This window comes from Anas acuta, chromosome 2 (assembly GCF_963932015.1).
Source record: "Anas acuta chromosome 2, bAnaAcu1.1, whole genome shotgun sequence".
NCBI lineage: Eukaryota > Metazoa > Chordata > Aves > Anseriformes > Anatidae > Anas > Anas acuta.
The window spans coordinates 32101602-32122832 of NC_088980.1; the positions used below are offsets into that span (position 1 = coordinate 32101602).

The window sequence follows — 21231 nt, forward strand, 5'->3', positions numbered from 1 at the left end:
CAATTTAGATGCTTGCAATAAATGAAAACATATATCTCAGTCTTTTCTTAAGTCAAATAATCTCGTTTAGAAATAATTTCTTGCACTTTCTAGTGTGAATATCTTGCTATTTAAAAGTTTGGAATATAAGTTTCTACCATGCAATACTGACCTGACCAGTTAAGCTGATTTTTCATTTGGACAAGGTAATTCACATACAACAAAATTACATTTTCATTTATTTTCTATTTGGGTAAAAATATTAATGCATTAAGGAAGGGATGCCTATAACTGTCTATGTCTATGTCTATGTCTATGTCTATGTCTATGTCTATGTCTATGTCTATGTCTGTCTATGTCTATATCTATCTGTCTATATCTATATCATCTATATATATATCTATATATACAGATCTATATCTATATCTAATCTATCATCTATATCATCTGTATCTATATCATCTATACCTATACCTATATCATCTAATCTATATCTATGTCTATCCTCCATCTATACCTATATCATATATGTATACCTATATCTATATCATCTTAAGCATTCTGCATTTCACTTCAAAACCGCTGTTTAGTTTCACCCCTGATATAGTATTCAAAAAGTGTCATTATTACATAATTTCTTGATTCTATATAGTACTAACATAATAAAACATACATTTTTTATTTTTATTAACCGCAGTTTGGACTATGCAAATCTAAGTGTATAAGGAACACTCAGAATAATATGATAGCTGAAAGAGTGGCAGACAAGAGATACTTTCAACTTTGAACTACTCTTGTCAACATTTAACAACAAGTGTTTCCATCAAAGTCCATTGCATATAAGTGCCTGCTTTGCCTAAGTGTTTCTGGAAATCCTAATGCATGTCCATTTAGCATCTAAACATCTCCCCTGTTGGTAAGGGGGATGGGAGGGAAGGTTTTCTTAGTTAATATTATAATGACCACTGCCAATTGTAAAATCTGGGTATGCAATAGACAGTAGAAGTTAAAGCTCTGGGTGCCAAGAAAAGGAAAGCTAGATATGTAAACATGCATCTGTTTGCATGCACACTTGGTGTTTCAAATAACTTATAAGACCTGATGATAGAGCAGCAAAGCTTATAAACTGTGCAGCGCAAATAACTGCAGAGAAAAGAAATTATTAACTGCTTTGGCAATGCCAGCAGAGATTTTAAGCCGCATTAGTTTATTAGTTCCAGATTTTCACTGGTTCTTTTTTATTCTTTAAAAGAAAACAAACCAAAAAAATAAGTACAAGAATTCATTGCCAATGCACTATTTTGTTTGTTGGATAACCGTTTAGCATAAAACCAGTCATGCTACATGTAGGTATTATTTTTGTATTCTCCTTATGCTAAACATGGTTGTCATATTATCATTTTGACTTAAATAGCAAGATCCCAAAGGATCAGTTCTAAAGTACATGAGCTAAGTAATATGACAGCATAAATATTTCTAGAGCAGCATAATTTAAAAATTCTGGCTTCTAACTGAATTTTCTCAGAACCTTAACTTTGCATTACCCACAATGTATACAGGCTCCTATTCAGCAGAATTTTTAAACACTTTAATAAAGTTCAATATCCATTCAAGAACTTTGCTGAATAAGGGTGGTATTGAGCATGTTGTTGAATCTGGACTTTAATTTTGTATTTTCTTCACTGGCTGACTTTTCAGTAGCAGGCTAAAACAATTTTCCCAGAACTGTGTTGGCATCCCAGCAGTGATGGCACATAAGAAAGAAGTTTTGAGTGCCAAGTTTTGCAGCTTGAAGAAGTTGTTGATTTGAGTCCTTTTCAATTGTAAGGGGAAGAAAAATCCAAATGTTTCCCAAATGAAAATGGTTCACGGGCGTATTTTTTGTTCCAGACATTTCTGAGGGACATGCAAACAATAAGTAAATAAATAGCATTATTTTTCAGTGTCCTAGACTTTGTTTAAGAGCCTTGAAAACTGAAGGTTAGTTTTCAAGCCTACTCTCTATAATTTCTCTCTTGCTCTTAACACACAGCTACAGAGCAATGTGATATTGATACCTCTGCGGTATAAAGTTGTTCTGTCCTTGGATAAATGAGCATAGAAAATTCCAAAGGAACTGTTCATTTCAGTCTAACAACAGGATTTGGTCTTAATTGTGTAGTGAGTGGAAGTTTTCTTTTTAATGAAAAATGACTCTGGCTGCCACTGTTGCATCTCTCTGAAATTTCCACCTGATATGCTTTTGACTTAATATAGTATCAGTTAAGCAGTACAAATACAGAGTAGCACTGTCATTGCAAAAATTATTTTACAAGTTGTTTTTCTGAGTGGTTTTCCTTAGACTGCTATGAATAAATAATACTTTCTTGTACAGAGGTTGATTAACAACTTTAACTGGCTTTATCCACTAAATAAAGAGAAAATAACTGATTCAGTAACATTACTCATTTTTTCTAGCCATAAAAGATTTAACAAGGCACCACCCAATTTCCTTTCTTCTTGACAGTTGTGTTTTTAGTATAGTTTCTTGAACACTATTTTTATATGTATGTACACTATACTATACTATGACAGATACAACTTTTAAGTCAAAATTCACAGTCTCTCAAAGAAAATAGCATTTAAGATCCAGAATTTTCATCTTTCTCCAACTGACAAATAAAATCTAGATGTGCTAGAGTATGCGTGACATGAGACTATATAACTTGCATTTGTTTTACTCACTGTTTCTTATTGTGTTGTCTTTGTACTGAAGGTGTTGTATATGACAGTCTGATGCTGAAGCACCAGTGTATGTGTGGCAACTACGCTAATCACCCCGAGCATGCTGGAAGGATCCAAAGCATCTGGTCGAGGCTGCAAGAAACTGGGTTGCTAAACAAGTGTGAGGTAATAAAAGATAAAGACCAGATACTTGACTTTTTAAAGTAAATGGAAAAATTATTAAGTCCTAAATCTGTCTTAATTCTGTAAGAATAGAGTGAATTAACATCAAATTATTTGGATTTATCTGGTGATATTAAAATAGCACATTTTCAGAAAGCACACTTTCCAAGCAGAAAACAAATAATTTGTACCATAGAAGTCATATCCATATGCATAAAAACCTAAAACTCAGGCATAACCCTGCTCCTCACCTTGATATAGAAATTTAGAATGACAGAATCAAATGGCAACTGCAGAACTTTCCATAGAACAGTCTCCGATTTCTTGAAGCAACTAACAATTTTACTTCTGTAGTAGTATAGAGCACTGCTTGTTTACATGTACTTTCTATCACTCCATAAGCACATTGAATCTTGTCTTATTTCAGGCTACAAACTGTTTTCAAAAGCATTGTAATTTTCCTGGAATACAGTGGATGCCAAGTCAAAAAAAAACAAAGCATTCAAGTGCAATCTTCTAGATAACATCAAAGCAACAGCAAAGCTTTCTTCTATTTTGATTTCCCTCAAAAAATCATGTATTAAAATATCATGCTTAAAGCAAACATGGGCTCTCAGGTTAATATATGTCTTGGGTTACTGAAAAACAACTTTTCCTACCGCTCACTGCTTCCTGCCAGTTGTGCAGCACTGTCAACTTCTTCAGAAGCCTGTGGCAAATGAGGGTGCTTATGGCACTGCAGCACAAGTCAACAAAGTTCAACAGAAGTCTGCTTACGTTTTCAGGATCTCCAAATTGTCAGGATTCATATACTCTCTTTTTGTTTTTGATATTTATTTATATATCTATTTATTTATTTTGATTTTTTTTTTTTTAGTTACTTTTCTTTAAATACTTAGGTTTTTACAAACCCAAAGGAACAGGTATAATAGCTCCCCCCCCCCGCCCCCTTTTTTTTTTTTTTTAGTTATTAGTGGCTGTACACAAAGAGTATTTTGCCTAGTATACTGGGCAGGGAGACATTGCAAGGACTAGAAAAGGATTTGTTGTATACAATCATTTAACTAGGTGGCAGCACTCTAACAGGCTACTGTTGTTCTTTTTTAGCTTGGATAATTTTTTTTTAATCTTCAAGAAGACATTCTTTCAGCAAGGTCCTTAAGGCCACATATCACACAAGTGGTTTCATTGACGGGATCACATAATTGAATAAGTTAAACACCCAGTTGAGTGCTTTACTAAATGAAAGCCTAGATACCTTATTGACTCAGGACCCATACTATCAGAAAAGACAAAAGAGGGCAAACAGGTAAAATGCAATGTGCCACTATGTATTATTTTCTTTGTCAATAAACAGATTTTGCTGAATAATAAATTGTATAGGTCTGGAAAAGGTAAATTGGTAACGTAGTATAGATTAGTTCTGAAGTGCAGGCTAGTTTCTTGGAAGACTTACGGCTTTCCCTTGCAATTCTGCAATTTCAAAAATTGAATTAGGTCTTACAAAATCCAGAGAATGGGCAGAAACGAAATAAATAATTTCATGTTGAATGGCATTCAGTTGATTTTGACTCCCATTGTGTGCTTTGAAATGAAGCTGGACTGTGAAATGAGCTGTCAAAATGTAAACTGTGATGATAAAATCTTGGGAACTTCTGTGTGAAGTTCATGCATTGAACTGGTGTTTATCTTGATCCTGTTATGTAGTGAAAGGCAGGATTATATCTGATGATGTAATCCATCCTTTGCTTCACTGAATTCTCTAGCATTTGCTTGATATGAAGCACATCCTTAAATCTGCTCACTTTTAAAAATATAGAAGGGTTGAAGCAATTTGATTCAACAGTACTTGGATTCTTGAGAAAAGTTATTCAGCTGAATATGTGACTCATGTCACTAAAGGAGTGGTTATTGCATTATTCAAGAAGTAGTGAGTTAATACCATTAAACTGTGTTCTGGAATACACCAAGTTGAGGCTGCAGAGCCAAAGCATCACTTGAACTGCACTGTCTCTTTTCCTGACTTCCGAATACTCCCTCATGGACACTAGTATTTCTTAATATAATTTCTCAATATAGTTTCCCAGAGTTTCTGTCAGAAGGAGTGCGGGGATGGGGGGATGTTTTACCACATGCAGTGTCTCATGCACCAAGTCTGAAGGACAGCTTAGGAACAGCAACCTGCAACAGCCAGTCAGCAAACTCTCTGCAGCAACTGTAAACTTTTTTTTTTTTTTTTTAATTAAAAAAGTATCCCACAAATGGACTGCAGTTCCACTTTTGCTTGATGAGAAGTTCCAGGATCAAATCCAGCTCAGTCAGGTGTAGCACAGATCTCTTACCTTGCAACATGTGCATCCTTAGTCACAGAAGTGTGCTGGGGGGGGGGCCTGCCTATTTTCTTGTTCTAGCAAGAAACCTTTGCATAAATGAAAAATCTATGTCTATATGATCATTTTTATCTCTGTCAGGGAGCAAAACATGGTCTCTAAACCGTGTAACGTGGATTAACCCCTCTCATGCACCTCATATCTCTGGTCCTGGAGAGATGAAGAGCACAGAGAAGCCAGGCATTGCCAGCTGAGCATGGGATAATGGAAGTCATACATACTGGGCTGACACTGGACTCATTGAAGTTAATAGATTAATCTAGATAGGTTAATATAGACTTAACCCACTAACTGTATATATTGCTCACATTGCCCTCATATAAAGCAAATTTAAAATATAGCTTGGTAAAATCAAACAACATTTGACTAGGCTATTCAAAACTGTATCTTCACTACAAAATAAAATGTGCCGGGGACTGTTCTTCACCACTGTGGCCAACTGGCATAGAAAAGCCCATGTTCATACTATCAGGATTGCTCCCTGGCCCATGCCAGCGCCCCAGCCATGTCTGCAAGGTTTTTGGGAGAGTGTTAGTTGCTGCTCTGCCAAAACGGTGTGAAGGAACACTTTAGCAATTTAATAGTACAGATGATTGTGTTCCTCTGCCTGGGAATGTTTCCTGGCACTGCTTAATTTACTGCTGCATATATAGCCAAAAGGACCTGTTTCTCCAGACTGTATTTTGTCTTCCTAGCCATAGATATTTGAGCTCTAGAATTATTCAAACAATGTTAACAGGATTCTTGCTAAATCAAGAATCAAGTTCTAGCTTTTGGAATATTTTATTTTATTATTTTTGTTTTGTTTTGTTTTAAATACTGTAATTTTTCCAAATGGATAGATTACTTTCCCCATTGTTTTTCCCAAGTTGAAAGAGAAAAACATTCAGATCACAGCCAGCCCTGGAGAGTGGGACCTGAGACACCAGTCCCTTACTGAGCCCAGGGCAAGAAGGTGCAGTCATTACCCTCTGTTCTGGACTTTTTTGTAGTCTTAGTATTTAAGAAATGTATTGGGAAAGTACAGTTTGGCTATAATATTTTTTCATTAGGTTAGCAGTGTTGTGTATGTTTCTGAGATATCTGTTCTGTTTTTGGTAAAAGTTGACCAATGCAGAACAGACAGCTGTGAAATGCAGCCCTAGAACAGGGCAGCTAAAAAGACTGGCATAAAAACAGCCATTTATTATTATTATTATTATTATTATTATTATTATTATTATTATTATGGAATTTTCTCTTTGTAAAGAACAATGCATAGCTGCCTTACCTTTGGGACAAAAGAAAGACTGAGTTATGTTTTGGTAGTGGTGTCTGCTTTCCACTTGTTCTATGGAGAGGAAGTATTTACCTAGCTCCTGTGGGGCCATAATTTACACGCACATGACTGGTATTAGGTTATACTGATCAACACAGTTTTAGAAAGGAGAGGAGAGGAGAGGAGAGGAGAGGAGAGGAGAGGAGAGGAGAGGAGAGGAGAGGAGAGGAGAGGAGAGGAGAGGAGAGGAGAGGAGAGGAGAGGAGAGGAGAGGAGAGGAGAGGAGAGGAGAGGAGAGGAGAGGAGAGGAGAGGAGAGGAGAGGAGAGGAGAGGAGAGGAGAGGAGAGGAGAGGAGAGGAGAGGAGAGGAGAGGAGAGGAGAGGAGAGGAGAGGAGAGGAGAGGAGAGGAGAGGAGAGGAGAGGAGAGGAGAGGAGAGGAGAGGAGAGGAGAGGAGAGGAGAGGAGAGGAGAGGAGAGGAGAGGAGAGGAGAGGAGAGGAGAGGAGAGGAGAGGAGAGGAGAGGAGAGGAGAGGAGAGGAGAGGAGAGGAGAGGAGAGGAGAGGAGAGGAGAGGAGAGGAGAGGAGAGGAGAGGAGAGGAGAGGAGAGGAGAGGAGAGGAGAGGAGAGGAGAGGAGAGGAGAGGAGAGGAGAGGAGAGGAGAGGAGAGGAGAGGAAAGGAAAGAAAAGAAAAGAAAAGAAAAGAAAAGAAAAGAAAAGAAAAGAAAAGAAAAGAAAAGAAAAGAAAAGAAAAGAAAAGAAAAGAAAAGAAAAGAAAAGAAAAGAAAAGAAAAGAAAAGAAAAGAAGAAAAGTAGACAAGGTCCCACTTCATGCTCTCACCTCTCCTTCCTATAGGGACTGTGGTCCAGCAATATTTTCCTTTTCAGCGTGGAATTTGATATGAATATGGGTAATTTTACACCTTCTGCTGTCCACATCTCATGGACCAAAGGGGACAGAATGAAAGAATTAAAAGTTTTACAAACCTTTGAGTCTGCCAGATCACATGGACCAAAATATATATAAAAAAAAAATTCATCCCCTGAGCCTCAGTTTACCACTAAAGAAGAAATATCACAGGAAAGTCTATAAAGACACTTTAAGAGCAAAAACCTTTGCAGTGTTGAACATACTCAGGCTAGGCACTGGAAGCCCAAAACACATGAAGACAATAACTGTGTGTGTATGAATGATATACCTGCAATTTCCTCATAAAGAAGAGAGATAGTGATGAGAATGAGATGAGAATGAGATGAGAGATTAGAAGAATGAGAGATGAGAGAGAAGAGAGAGAGTGAACTGACTGGCAAATATCCATGTTATCTCTGTGTATTTTTTTCAAAATAAGAGAGAATTTAACAATTATGAGAAATCCCAGAAAAGTAAGAAACACTCTGAAGACCTTCTTTACAAACTGAGTAACCTGAGAGAATCTCTGAGACACTGTCTCCATACAAATAGCTGCAGTAAAGGCAATGGTCATCTTATATTGAGAGACCTGAGTGAGAAATATTGCTTAAGCTATGTCAACAATTCCTGTTAGTTTAGCAGAGAGAAATAGGCGGTGTCACCTTTGTCTTTTTGAATCTCTGACTATGCAAGAGTTTAGTCTGCTGAAAGTCTAACCAAAATCCCTAGGTTAACAGAGGTTATCTATGTGAAACTTTAATGATCTATTTTAATCAGGAGACCAGACTAGACAGTCCTCTTTGACCTTACATTCTATGAAAGGTGAAAACATTTTCCTGTTGTGGGGAGAATAGCTTTCTGTTTCTGGACTGTTTTTTTGAAGTGCTTAGGTGCATTTTGCTCTCCTGAGATGTGCAAATGTGTGTGCTGATGAGGGGACCTGCATATGGCAGAGGTGGGAGCCAACACACAGATTGCCATGTACATTAGAAAAGAATGACTTGCCTTTCTACTATGGATGTATGACCAAACAAGCCCTTTCAAGTTCCCCAAATGAAACAAATATGGTCCAAAAGTTCTCCTATGCTATTTCACCTTTTTCATCAGCTTTGTGTCATTTTTCTGTTTTCTAGTACACTTTAGTCTTTTGATGTTACTAAGGGCAAAGAAAATGAAAAAGGACATATTAAAATAAAAAAGATGTGGATAAAAATGTACGTATAAAGTTATACAGATGCATATGTTACGTTGTCTAATAGCTCATGCCAGCAAGAGACAGAAACTTGCTTTACATAACTGAAGTTATATGATTCCAGACTCTGGTAATAGACTTATGGCATGTGCTTTTATAAATCAGCTAAATCCTGACATCATTGTGTAAGAATAATTGTTCTTATTATTACAGGGCATTTTAGTATCCCTTTTTGTGTGTGTGTTTGTGTGTGTGGAAACTTAGATAGTTAGAATTTTAATTCTATTCAAAATGGATTGACCTGCAGAGATACAGCAAAGGTGGGATGAAAGGAACAATAAATGAGGAGGTGTGAATGCAGAAACAGTGCAGATGTGCACTCTTTACATTTCCCTTTCCTCCTGCCATTTACTGTGTGAATGAAACGTGCTTGCTAATGTTCAATGTTGTAGCTGGAGAAGCCTTGGAGAAAGGGCAGCTTGGCTGTTGGCTGCACCTTGAGGACCTTACTGTCAGGAGTAGCCTGAAGTAGGCTGTTAGATGCTATTTGGTTTCTTCAACAAGCTTTTTTCTACACAGCCTCTTTCTTCCCAGAGAATCTGGCTAGTAATATTGGGTAACAGGGGGCTCCTCAGCAAAATACGCTCCACTCTAGTTCCTTCTGGGGTTCATTTAGAGACCCTACCCAGTTAGTGTAGAACTATAGAATACCACAGAGCTCCCCGTTATAAGAATGGTGTCTGGCTGTGGGTCTTCTCGTAGTTAAAATGGTACAGCATTTAACAGCACTTAAAAAGTGATAGACAGTTAACTGTCTTAGGCATGTCCTACAGAGCTTTTGTGTAACTTGTAGAAAATATATGACCAGAGTATATGTCATATAAATATATGACTCAAGGTTTTTTGATGTCACCTTCATAAAATACCCCTATACTTTTCTTACACATTTGTTTTAGCTGTCCTAGACACTAACCCTCCTTCCCTGTTTTGCTGTTGGAAGCTGGGTATAAAGATTTTAAGCAGCTGATCAGAAACATAGACATTAATGAGAATGGATGAATGAATAAATGTTACCAGTCACCTCGCCTGTGAAGAAAAATACTTCATCTGACCCAGAAGAACTATTATAGAGTGCACTGACTCCATGAAGTAACATAATGTGCTGATTTTGATTGTGCAACTGTGTGTTAAAAGGATGTGAGTGCACTGCTACAAATTCTCATGTGAGACTGGGAGAGGCCTGAAGAAAGTAGTGATGAAAAAAGGGTTTATTAAGTCATTTAGTTCTTGGATCATTCCTTAAAATGTTTTTTCCATTGTTGTATTCAGTCCAGTTCTAAACATTACAAGAAATAGGGCTTCCACCATTTCCCTGGAGGGGAGCTTGTTCCCAGTCATCTAGATCTAACTCTTAGGACATTTTGCCTGATTATTTAGAAAAAATTGCTACTGCCTAACTCAGTATAAACTGTGCTTGGGTCTCTCCTAACATCCCCACACCCATCCCCCAGAAGCTCTTTTTGTCCTCACATTCTCTTTAATATTTATGAAATCGCTTTCTTCTCCTAGTGAAGAGGTTGCTGCTTCTGGATGTGCATGAGTAGGTGATGGATATAATAAGAATGACAACTTAAACTCTAAAAAAACTAGATGTTAACAATATTTCTGTAACAGGTTAATCAGTCTAGTAAAACTAGGTCAGTCTATTTAGATAACTCCTGTACCTGTTTATTTGTAGACCTTTACAGTCAGACGGATCCACAGTCAAACCTGTGAGAGGTTTTGCCCCAGATGTTCATAATGACCAGCTCTGCAAACAGAGTCTAAGACGTTAAAAACAGTCCATTTTCTCTTTGTGTTATGAACAGGAAAGATGATTTTGGGACCTGAACTTTGTTGACAGTGCTGTTTATTATGCCCAAACCTGAACAAAATCTGCTTCATGTTGCTGTGTTTGCAAAAGCACTAACACAGGCAGAGAAGTAAATATTTCCATGACACTCTGTAACTCCTAATACATACAAGGAATAGACCTGGTGAATAAGAAAGTTTTAGTTTTCTCTTTTCTTCCTTCTTTCCTATCTGCCTTATTTATCTAAACTGATTAAATTTATAGAATTGATTTATAGAAATAGTCCCTTTTTAACACTGATTTAAGTGGGGAGAGTACAAGCTGGTGAAACAGTTAAAGAGACAAACTCCACATGCAAAAACATAATAAAGCAAGTGAGTCAGTATCTGCAACAGAAAAAATGATCCTGGGAGATCAAACATATTCAAAAAAAAAAAAAAAAAAGATATGGAAATATTTTATTGAAGAGCTTACACTTTAATTTTCTTCCTCTCTCTGGCTCTCCTCACTGTAATCATGCTCTCCCAGCAGCGTAAATTGCAGGTATTTTAATAACACAAAATACATTAATCCATACTCAAAACACATCTGCAGATTACAAGTGTGAATAAAGTTTTGTTTTTTAAACTAGAAGTTTTCTAGCCAACTCTCTGACTTAAAAAATATCTTACTTTTGGTTCACATTTCATAAAATAATGTAGAAAAAGTCAGAATCTTTTCTTTCCCTTGTATGTGAAACCCTGTATTAAGTTAACTCTGCTAAGACTTAAGAGAAGCATTTGTGATAAACCACACACGCATTTGTTTTTCATATAGCATTACTTTAATAAACAAATCAGTGTCACATTCCTGCATGACGCAATTTCAACCCATTATTAATCATACTAAATGTTATTTTGGACCTTTACTTTTTTTTTTTTTTTTCCCTAAATATTGTCAGTGGAATATTGTAGGCCTCTGCTGTTTTCTTTCAGCGAATTCGAGGTCGAAAAGCCAGTCTGGAGGAAATACAGCTGGTTCACTCTGAACATCATTCACTGCTGTATGGCACCAGCCCCCTGAACAGACAGAAGCTGGACCCCAGGAAACTCCTAGGTCTGTACAGGCCTCTATTCTACTGAGAACAGCACATTCCAGCACTGTCATTAGTCATAGCTGGTGTCAGTTTAAAATACTTGGCAAGCAGTGTGACAAAAATTCACTTTTTCCAAATGCATTGCTGTGTGGAAGGAGAATGTTACAATGGAAGCCAAATATAGATTAGCAAAATGCACAGACTGGAAAGCAGCAATAGAAGTTTCTCCTCATTTGTTTCTAAACCGTCGAAGTGTTAACCCATTATTGTAATTTGCTCTCCATCAGAGGTTGATGGCAATTTTGAACACGGTGGTCTTTGATCTCCTTGTGTTCTTTGCTTTGAAAATGGGAGTTTAAGATACACTTGCTTGTCAGAATTGCTTGTTTGTTGTTCTCATTTGCTTTATTTCAATGATTTCAGCCTTGCTGATTGCAGATACCATGTCTGAGTCTTGCTACCAAGTGAACTTTATTTTAATGCTTTGCCATTATGCAGAATACAATATCTTTCTGAATAACCAGGAAAAGACATTAAAATATTAAATGGACCCATGGATATACAGAATGGCATAAAACTGACAAGATTTTCATGTCAAATATCTTCATACACAGCCAAAGTGTATGTACATTCACTTTCATAGTAGAAAAGCAGGGTTAAATTGAGCTCTGTCATGACTGGAGCATGAAGCAGAGCATCTTGTCACACCTGCTACAGAGGATTTGAAATGAAACACAAATAGTGCATTTTAGAAATAATGTGTGAGTGAAATCTTGCCCCTAAATCCCAGCACACTAGATGGAACACACATTCTCAGCTATTTTTATAACACTTTAAGATATAGAGATTTTCCTAAATGTAATAAAACCCAACCCAAACAAAAACAATACTAGCCATCAAAAGAAATTGCTGTCACAGTTCTGGTAATACATAGCAATTATCTTGCTTTAGAAAGAGTTCCTTCTATAATGCATACTGTTGCTTCAGTGAGTCATAAAAGTAGATAAGAAAAATGTCTTGATCACAGTGTTATCTAAGTTTATGCACCTTCTTCAAGCTGAAATATGTTAGATTCTCAGAAGATGGAGTTTTCAAAGTAGGAAATCCTCATCTTTATTTTTTTTAAAAGAAAAATCACTAAATTCCTGCAACATTAAAAACTGGAAATATTTTGATTTGGGATTATCAACATTGTCAAAATATTCCATTTTGATGAAGTCCAGCATTTCATTTAGATTGTGATGGTTTTGATTCATTTCATTTTAACTTCTACATTATTTAATATAACATACATTTATATGAAATCTTGTTCCCATTTTGGATCTCAGTGCTTGACTAGCATATGGGATGCAGTGTGTAGTATCAGTAATGAGGTGAAAAAAATAATGTACCCATATATTCTTGCTATGTTTCTGCCTGTGTATAAAGAATGCAGAAGACTTTGTTTACCTAGTCTTAGAAAACCATTTATTTGCCCACTGTTCTTTACTCAACACTCCTTGCCTTTTTCATTTGGCACTCAGTCCAAAACATTTACTCTCTGAGTTTATATCAAAATCACACTCCTAGCATATATTCTGAGTGTATCCTTGGCTTAATGCCCTCGTCTGTCTCTGTAGGATGTTTTCTTGCTGCCTCTCGCATGGCCTTTTACTGAGACAACAGTCAACGAAACACCCTTCCCACATGCTTTTGCATGTGCCTTTTTTTTTTTTTTTTTTTCTGTTGGCTGGAAGCTCTGATCATTTGAGCTTTCATACTCTTGTATAAAAGAACTTAATTATCTTTTACATTTTTCCAAAATGCAGTGTGACTGTTCCACCTTTCATTGTCCCCAGTTCTGTGAGGTTGAACCTAACCAATGCTGACATTAAAATTAACATCTTGGTATAGCATAAAAATTCAAAATGATGTGTAGCAAAGGAGAAAAATCTAAAGGAAATGTTTCTCATAAAAATTGTCATCAATAACATCATCTCATAAAACAGTCCTATTTTCAGTGGAAGTTTTCTTTCTTTCTTTCTTTCTTTCTTTCTTTCTTTCTTTCTTTCTTTCTTTCTTTCTTTCTTTCTTTCTTTCTTTCTTTCTTTCTTTCTTTTTCTTCTTTTTTTCCTGCAGAAATTGTTTCATCAGATTGTGGCTTTGCATCTTAATGAAAAGAGTTTCATTCCTTCCCTTACTCTTCTACCTACCCAAAAAGACAGAGGCACACTTTGTTCTCCACTCTTAAGCCTCAGAAAAGTGTTTGTTCCTTTTTTTGCTGTTCAGAAGACTACATCTGCATTGTCTGAAGGTCTTTCCTTGCTAACAAGCAGTTTCTGTATCTTTCAAACAGAAAAGAAGCACTTGAAGGAATGAAATTAAGTACGACTAAAGCTAGAAATCTGTCAATAAAAGTTTATTTCCCTGTTCAGGTAACCTACTTTGTTCTGGAAGGGTGCAAAGCAAAATGGTTGTGAACTACTGAAATCAGTGAGAATTATGCACACAGATATTGTGAATATTCTTAATGCTTTCAGAGTATAAACTAGCTTGAACTCTTGGCATGATTTTCCCCAAAACAGGTCTTACAAATACAGCTATTGCAAATGATCACTTCTATTTTTACACTATTGTGCAGCTAAGCTTTTGACTGATCGTATTTCACTGTGGTGTGTTAAGCAACATGTTATGTTGCATTACATTTTCTTGACATGAAGGAAACTAATATGGAGACTGTGTGTCACATCACATTATGGTTTCATGTGACAGAATACAACCTTTCAAACCTCTCTGAATAAGCTCAAGGGCAGAACATTTACCAAGCAGCTCTTACAAATTTGTTTGCTTTTTACCTCTACAACAATAATTAAGGAAGTGTTTCTAAAAAGCAAGTTTCCAATGATTACAAGTTTTTAAAAGTGAGAAATATACTGTCAACACATCCCTGACAGTGAGGCAGCATTTAAAATACAACTAAAGGATGCATTTACAGAGTGTCTGTGCAATTGTAATTTCAAGTCAGTCAAAAATGACAACTTAGAAGAAATGGCTTCATTCTCAAGGGGTGACACTGGAAACAATCATGTTTCTCAAACTGACGTTGCTTTTTACTGAATGGTGCCTTTTCACAAGTGAACACTTTTTTTTCTTTTTTTTTTTAAAGACAGCTTTTTGCCCAACACTTTTCTTGCTCATCAGAGTCCCAGCCTCCAGTTGCCAATCTCCTAAACAGCTTTATTGACTTCCATAGGGGCCTCCTGACTTCAGTGGTGGGTGCCTCACCACACAATTTGACTAACGACTGCTACTGCCTTTGTGGCTTTACTTTTCAGAGTACAAATCTTAGATAATTTTTATAACTTTATCTGTACATTTTTGGGGTGAATCTTCTCTAAAAGACCTTTTTTCTAAAGCAATTTGTTGATGATTGCAAATTCTGTCCTGATGCAAAGCCATTTGTCTTTCATGTTAGTTGAAGTATTCCAATATATATTTTCTTTTATCATTTTACTCTGGAAGTATCTCGGGGTGAGGAAGGGTGATGCTGGGAAATATCTGCTATTTAACAAATTCTGCTGAGGCATCATCTCTAAACCTAATGGGAAATTCTCATAATTCATTTTCAGGATTTGCTTTTTTTCCTGCTGATTTTCATTTATGGAGGAGTGTTATGAGCTCTTTACTTTATGCTAAATTTTGGTCTCACTCTCTTAGTGGAATCTTTCCCAATGTTTTCATGAAATCTTGATGTTTTTCTTCTTCTGCAATGTCTGTCTTCTTCTTCTTTTTTGACTCTTGTGCAATAGAAGTGAATATCCTGGCAAGTTGCTTGATACACTGAAAAGGCTTTGTGCTTGTTTTTTTCCCTGCTTTAGTACTATCTGTTGATTGATTTTAGTGTCCTTCCTCACCATCTGCTTTTCTGTTTTCACTTTGTGTTTGTTGTTTTTAATAGTGTTTACCATGTACAATGTGCCTGGTTGCACGGAGATAAATGAGAATTCATCTGTTCTCTCTTATGCAATGGAATTTAAGAAAAAAGGTCTAGTCATTCAATATTCTAAAAATGCCTTCTTTTATCTCAGATTTCAGCTTATGTTTCCATTAATGTCTCCTGACACTTTAACAGCATTAATTTTTTAGTTAGCTGCTCAAGACTTTTTGATCTTCCCCACAGTAAAAAGTGAAAAATAGCTGTTCACATTGGTCCCTGGATCTGCTTAGCAAGGGATCTGGAAACTCCTCCCATACCTCTGCTATGACGGTCTTCATCAACGAACATTTCCTTGCATGTCTGGGGCCATTAGGACTCACAGTATGAGAATGCTCTGCATAGCTGCTGCACCTGCATTTCCCCTGGTAGCTCCACAGGAGGTTTTGTTTGGCTTCTCTCACACACTGTGCAAAATGATCAAAGGCCACTGGTCGGTTAAAAATGCATCTTGGATTTTACTCAAAGCGTAAAGCACTTTCTTCATCTCAGATCTTGCAGTCTGATCTCTCATACTTCAAAGATGATGGCTTATAATTGTCTTTATACATTTCATTGGCACCTGCTAAATATGAGTAACTGCAGCTTTGCCCCTTCCATAACAATGGGTGGCTCCTCTAGGTAACCTGAGTGATTCACTATCTAACGCTTCCTCCATATGGCAAAGTCACAAAGCAAGTTCTGTGATACTGTGGGGGAAAAGCGTATGTTCTCTTCCACAGCTGCCTTAGGATCAGTTTACATACTTCAATAGGAACTGCATCAAATCCTGAGATCCTTACCCGGTTTCAGTATTGTCCTTATTAAGACAAACAATTAGTTTAGTGGTACAAAAACAAACAAACAACAAAAAAACATAACTACCATCACCAAAACAACTGCAACAACAAAACAAGCAACATGAACTAATAAAAAGCAATTCTAAATATTGAAGTAAATTCTAAGCTAGAAAACAGATTCTAAAATCTATTAAGTACTTTTTCCATTTAGTATAATACATTTACTGAGTAGTACAGAACCAACTAGTATTTCATTTTATGTTTTAAAATATTAACTTGTTCATTGATGGAATGTAAATGGCCAGAACTATTTTTGCCAAAGTAGCAGATGAAGACTGCAAATTTAAAAGCAGAAACGTTTTGGAGAGCTGAAGTTTAAAAATTACTCATCAGTTGCACGTAAAGCTTAATGAGGTTCCCTCTGTTGTCAGTGAAAAGAAGCAGGCACTTCTCAAGTGTAATTCATCCCATCAGTCATCTAGGCTGAGTGGAGGTGCCTATCTTACTCCACTGGCTGTAGAAGAAGCTGAGATGACTAACTTAGACAAGCTGCTTATCTTTTCAGCAACTAAAGATAATGGGTTGATTACTAGCTGTAGTACAGTGACTATCTGTGGAGTTTGGAGCATTACTTATACACTCCTTTGAAACAATCATTTACCAATCTTAAGATTTGTCACTGTTGAAAAAGAGTAATATCAATGCAACATGGCTGATTTGCTTTCTAAGTGTTATTGATATTATTTGTTTGAATACATGGTATTTTCACTGTGTGATGCCAAAATTCAGAAATCAGAATTATATTAGAGGGATTATTGTTCCAGTATTTAAATGAAATTTTGATAACTAATGCTTATTGTTTCTTTTTTTCTTTAATATATAGGAAACGTGTCTCAAAAACTCTTTTCCTTGTTGCCTTGTGGGGGACTTGGGGTAAGTAGATTTTTATTTATTTATTTTGCAAGAGGGAAAGCACACGGCACATATATTCATGAGCTCCATAGCGCTGTTGCTGTGTCAGTTCAAAGTCATGAGAAGTTGATGATGAATCTTGAGATAAAATCTGAGACACTATCATACCATTCTCAAAGACACAGAAAAAATACATTGTGATAAGCATATAGAGCAGTTAGACAGGAACATATTTTGTGAAAACATACATTTCTTAGTTGTCCTTTTTTTTTTTTTATGGGATCTATTTTTGAGAAAAGTAACAGAATGAACTTTGAAGACGTGAAAATAAATATAGCTTTGCATTATTCAGAGAAGAGAAAAAAATTATCAACACTAACATTTAGCATGATGAGAACTGCTCACTAGTTACTAGAAAATTCCTTGGGTTCTGTTAAACTAATAAATTAATTGAGCATTTTTTATGGCCTGTTTTGAAACACATTCATTCTGAAATAGTCTTGCAAGTGAGTATTAAAACTCAGTGGAAAAAATCTGTAATATGCATAAAATGCATAAAAAAAATGCATTGCAATAGTAGGTTATGAATTCATCCGCATTATTGAAAAACATTTAGAATGGACCATATCTACTGATTCTGGCATCATGCATAGGTGGTTTTAGTTTTGTTTTTGTTTTCCTACATAGCAGTATTCTACATATCTGGTCCAGCTGCACCCATTATTTACGATTATTTTAATGTTAGCAATATCAAAATGCTGATATTACTAGATATGGATGGGCTGCCTAGATGATGCACATAAGTTTAAGTTCCCTTGTTCCCTTATGTTCCCTATACAGAAATAAAGCCACAATCTCTGGAGTGCAATTAGAACTATAGGTCAACTTCCAATGCAAACTTCTAATGTTTTATTTACTATTATCCTCTACAAAGGATAAGTTCTATGCCACAGTAGTCTTCTTTATAGTTGTTTGTTTATTATTATTATTATATCCCTGAAAAACAAAACATGTGTTGTAGGAACTTGACACAGAAAGATAATAATTTCAATGTAACTTTCAGAATTTAGTAATTTTGGAGGATTTATGAACTATGAGTTAAGGAACAAAGTATCGAGAAGTGGTAATCATTCAAGCTCCCCTACTATTTACACTTGTTGAGGATTCTGCCTAAAATTTGGAACTTAGTGATTAGCAACTTGCTGTATTTGAAACTTGGGGATCATTTCTGTATATGGACCGGCTAATGTTACACATAGACATGCAGACATGCACTTGCAAATACACATCTTTGTGTACATATTCACACATGCCTATGCATACACACTTTTCTATATAAAAAGGTGAAATCAATTGTTATTAAGGTAGTTTCTCACAGTTATTGAATTTTATCAAGAAGTTTATGGAGAGTTGAACAAGAGATGAATGAAGTTGTGAAAGAATGTTGTTCAGACTTCTGAGCAAAGAGGAGGTGATGCAGAATTCCTTGACAATTCTTTCTGTGATCTTTGGAAAGTAAATATGACCATGATGGGCTTTGAAAATTAAATAAAATATTTTTCTATTAAACATGTTATTCAGGCATTAGTTTGTGTTAAAGTTAGTGTTAAAAATCATAAATAGAGATAGGCTTTGAAATCCTTTTAAATACTTTCAATAATAAAAGTATGCTGTCAATTCTAAAGTTAACATAAGTCAGAAATGCTCAGTATAACTTACCTTTTTAAATACTTAAATTTATCTGTACATTCTTGGGTCTATTTGCTTTATTTCTGATTTGGAATCATGGAAATTGGATTAAAGAACATGTTGTAGAAATCGATACTTTATTTATTTTTTTCTAGTTGGGTTTCCCTTTCTACATATTATTGTCAGGCTTGCTGTAGGGCTCTTCTAAGGGAATGGGTTGTGACCTTTTTCAAGGTAAATAATCAGATTAGGAACTCACTTTCAGTGATATTTGGCTGTCTATTGGTTAGGATGAGCTCTGGGAAAAGCTACTTCAAACTGTCTGGATGTAGCAATTCCTACATTTACTTTCAGAAAAGATGGTAGAAAGAAAGAAGCATTGGTACTTTGTAGTTTTTAAATTAATTGAATAGCATTACTCAGTATGAAGCAGTAATCAATGTAAAACAGTAAGATCAGGACATAGTTCATGAAAAGACTGTGAGAATAATTAAAATTTATTTTTTTCTTATCTTTTATTTAATTTCTTGCTTGCTTAATTGGTTACTTGTTCACTAAAGAATCCAGGGAGAAACAATATTTTTTTTAAAAAAAAAAAAAAAACAAGAGACATCAGTTCTTGCAGAAGACTTTAAAGATTTTATGCCTCTCTCCTGAATGATGGTTTTCTGAGATCTTTTATTCTATTGTCTTCTAACCACATGCAGACCTTGCTGGCAGTTATTTTTCAGCCCTTCTGTTATTAAATACATTAGTAGTTAAACTACTCACACAGGCAATGGTCACACCTAGGCTTATTCTTCTTCACTGCCAGGCTGGATTTAATATCAAAGTTCCCATTTCTTAAGCGATGCTGTTATCAATGTGGAAATCATAGTCTGGTTCTGGTTTGGGACCTTCATGCCACACACTGAAGCTGTGCCACTGTTGGAAAGAGCACCAGGCCATTAAGACAGAGCAAGGAGTAACGGTGGTATATCTAAATGTACAATCTACCTAGCATAAATAATGTCAAGTCCTAGCTCCAAGCCTCTGTTCCACAAAGCTTATATATTTCACATGAAAGAATCACTGGACAAAATGTAAACTACTCTTGGAGTAAGGACTGAAATGTAGACTTCATAGGCATTGCAGACATGGTGAGCTGATGGGTTGTTAAGATTATTGGCATGAGTTTGGGATGGCTTGCATTGTTCCCACAGGACTTAAAGATCCAACCAACCTCTGTAACCCTGAATTCTGCTATATTATTGATTTTTTTGTTATCTCTGTCCCAACAGCACCAATAAGCTGCAGTCAAGATGAGGGATCCTCTTCTTTCAATATCACAGTGACTGTAGTAAAAGAAAGCTCTTTCAAGCATCTTGCAAAGTAAACAAGAGGAAGTGTCCCTAACAAAGTTCCAATATTCTCTGATCCTTTTTCATCACAGCTCTGAATCTTATGCTTCAATACAAAATACATGTAAAGCTACTGTTTACTGATTTTTTAAGCATTTTAATTTGCTTTCAAGCAGTGATAGTGACTACTTAAGTCAGGGTTATTGTTGAATTTGGATAAGTATATGCCAGGCTTTCAGAAGAAAAATAAAGAATAAGAAACTACACAGCTAATAAATATCTCCCTATCTAACAGCCCTAAGGTGACTCGTACTCGCAACCAAACTGAGCAAGTTTCACAGAGGGAGAAAAAAAAGGCTTTATCTAACCTAAATTTGTCCATAACAGCAGGATTTCTTGCATAAATTAAATATACACTTTTTTTTTTTTTCTTTTTTTAATCAGAGGACTATCCAGATTCAGCAACATAACATCTACTGAAGTATGGGACCTCTGTCTTTCAATAGTAGTTTTTATTCTTTTTTCAAGTTGAACATTGTACCTGGACCAACGATGGTTAAAAAGTTCTAATACTGTAGGGGTGTAATTCCTTGTGCTGGAGAGAGATTAACAGCTCTATGTCCAGTGGTTTTAATAATAAGAGATGGTTTCTTGCAGCTGGTCAGAGGTTTGGAATGTGAAAAGTTTTCCAGGAGGTGAGTAGATTGCAGGTGAAATGGCCAAATGGGGAGAATAATCACAAATTATTTTTGGTTCTGCAAATTATCAGACAATTCCACAATTTCTCTTCTGTGAATAGCCACTGGAGATATAACTGATCGTTTAATCATTGCATCCATCTATTGCGATTCCTCCCCTTCTGTTCTGCTGTGAAAATGATAAAATAATTAAAAAAAAAAAAAAGCAGAAATCTACTTTTAATGTGAGCAAGTTTCATCTCCTTGCCTCAGTCTGTCACTAAAAATAGTGATTGTTTTCCTGCCTGTTTGACCTGCTGC

General features: G+C 35.9%; 1 protein-coding gene across 18 annotated transcripts in view; it reads left to right on the plus strand.

Moving 5' to 3' along the window:
• Positions 1 to 21231, plus strand: part of HDAC9 (histone deacetylase 9) — a 476309-nt gene that overhangs the window by 327194 nt on the left and 127884 nt on the right. For all 18 annotated transcript variants that reach the window (XM_068674122.1, XM_068674124.1, XM_068674117.1 and 15 more), the window contains 3 exons: positions 2735 to 2868; positions 11440 to 11560; positions 17176 to 17225. In XM_068674122.1, coding sequence (XP_068530223.1) covers positions 2735 to 2868; positions 11440 to 11560; positions 17176 to 17225 — 305 coding nt within the window. The remainder of the gene's footprint in view (positions 1 to 2734; positions 2869 to 11439; positions 11561 to 17175; positions 17226 to 21231) is intronic.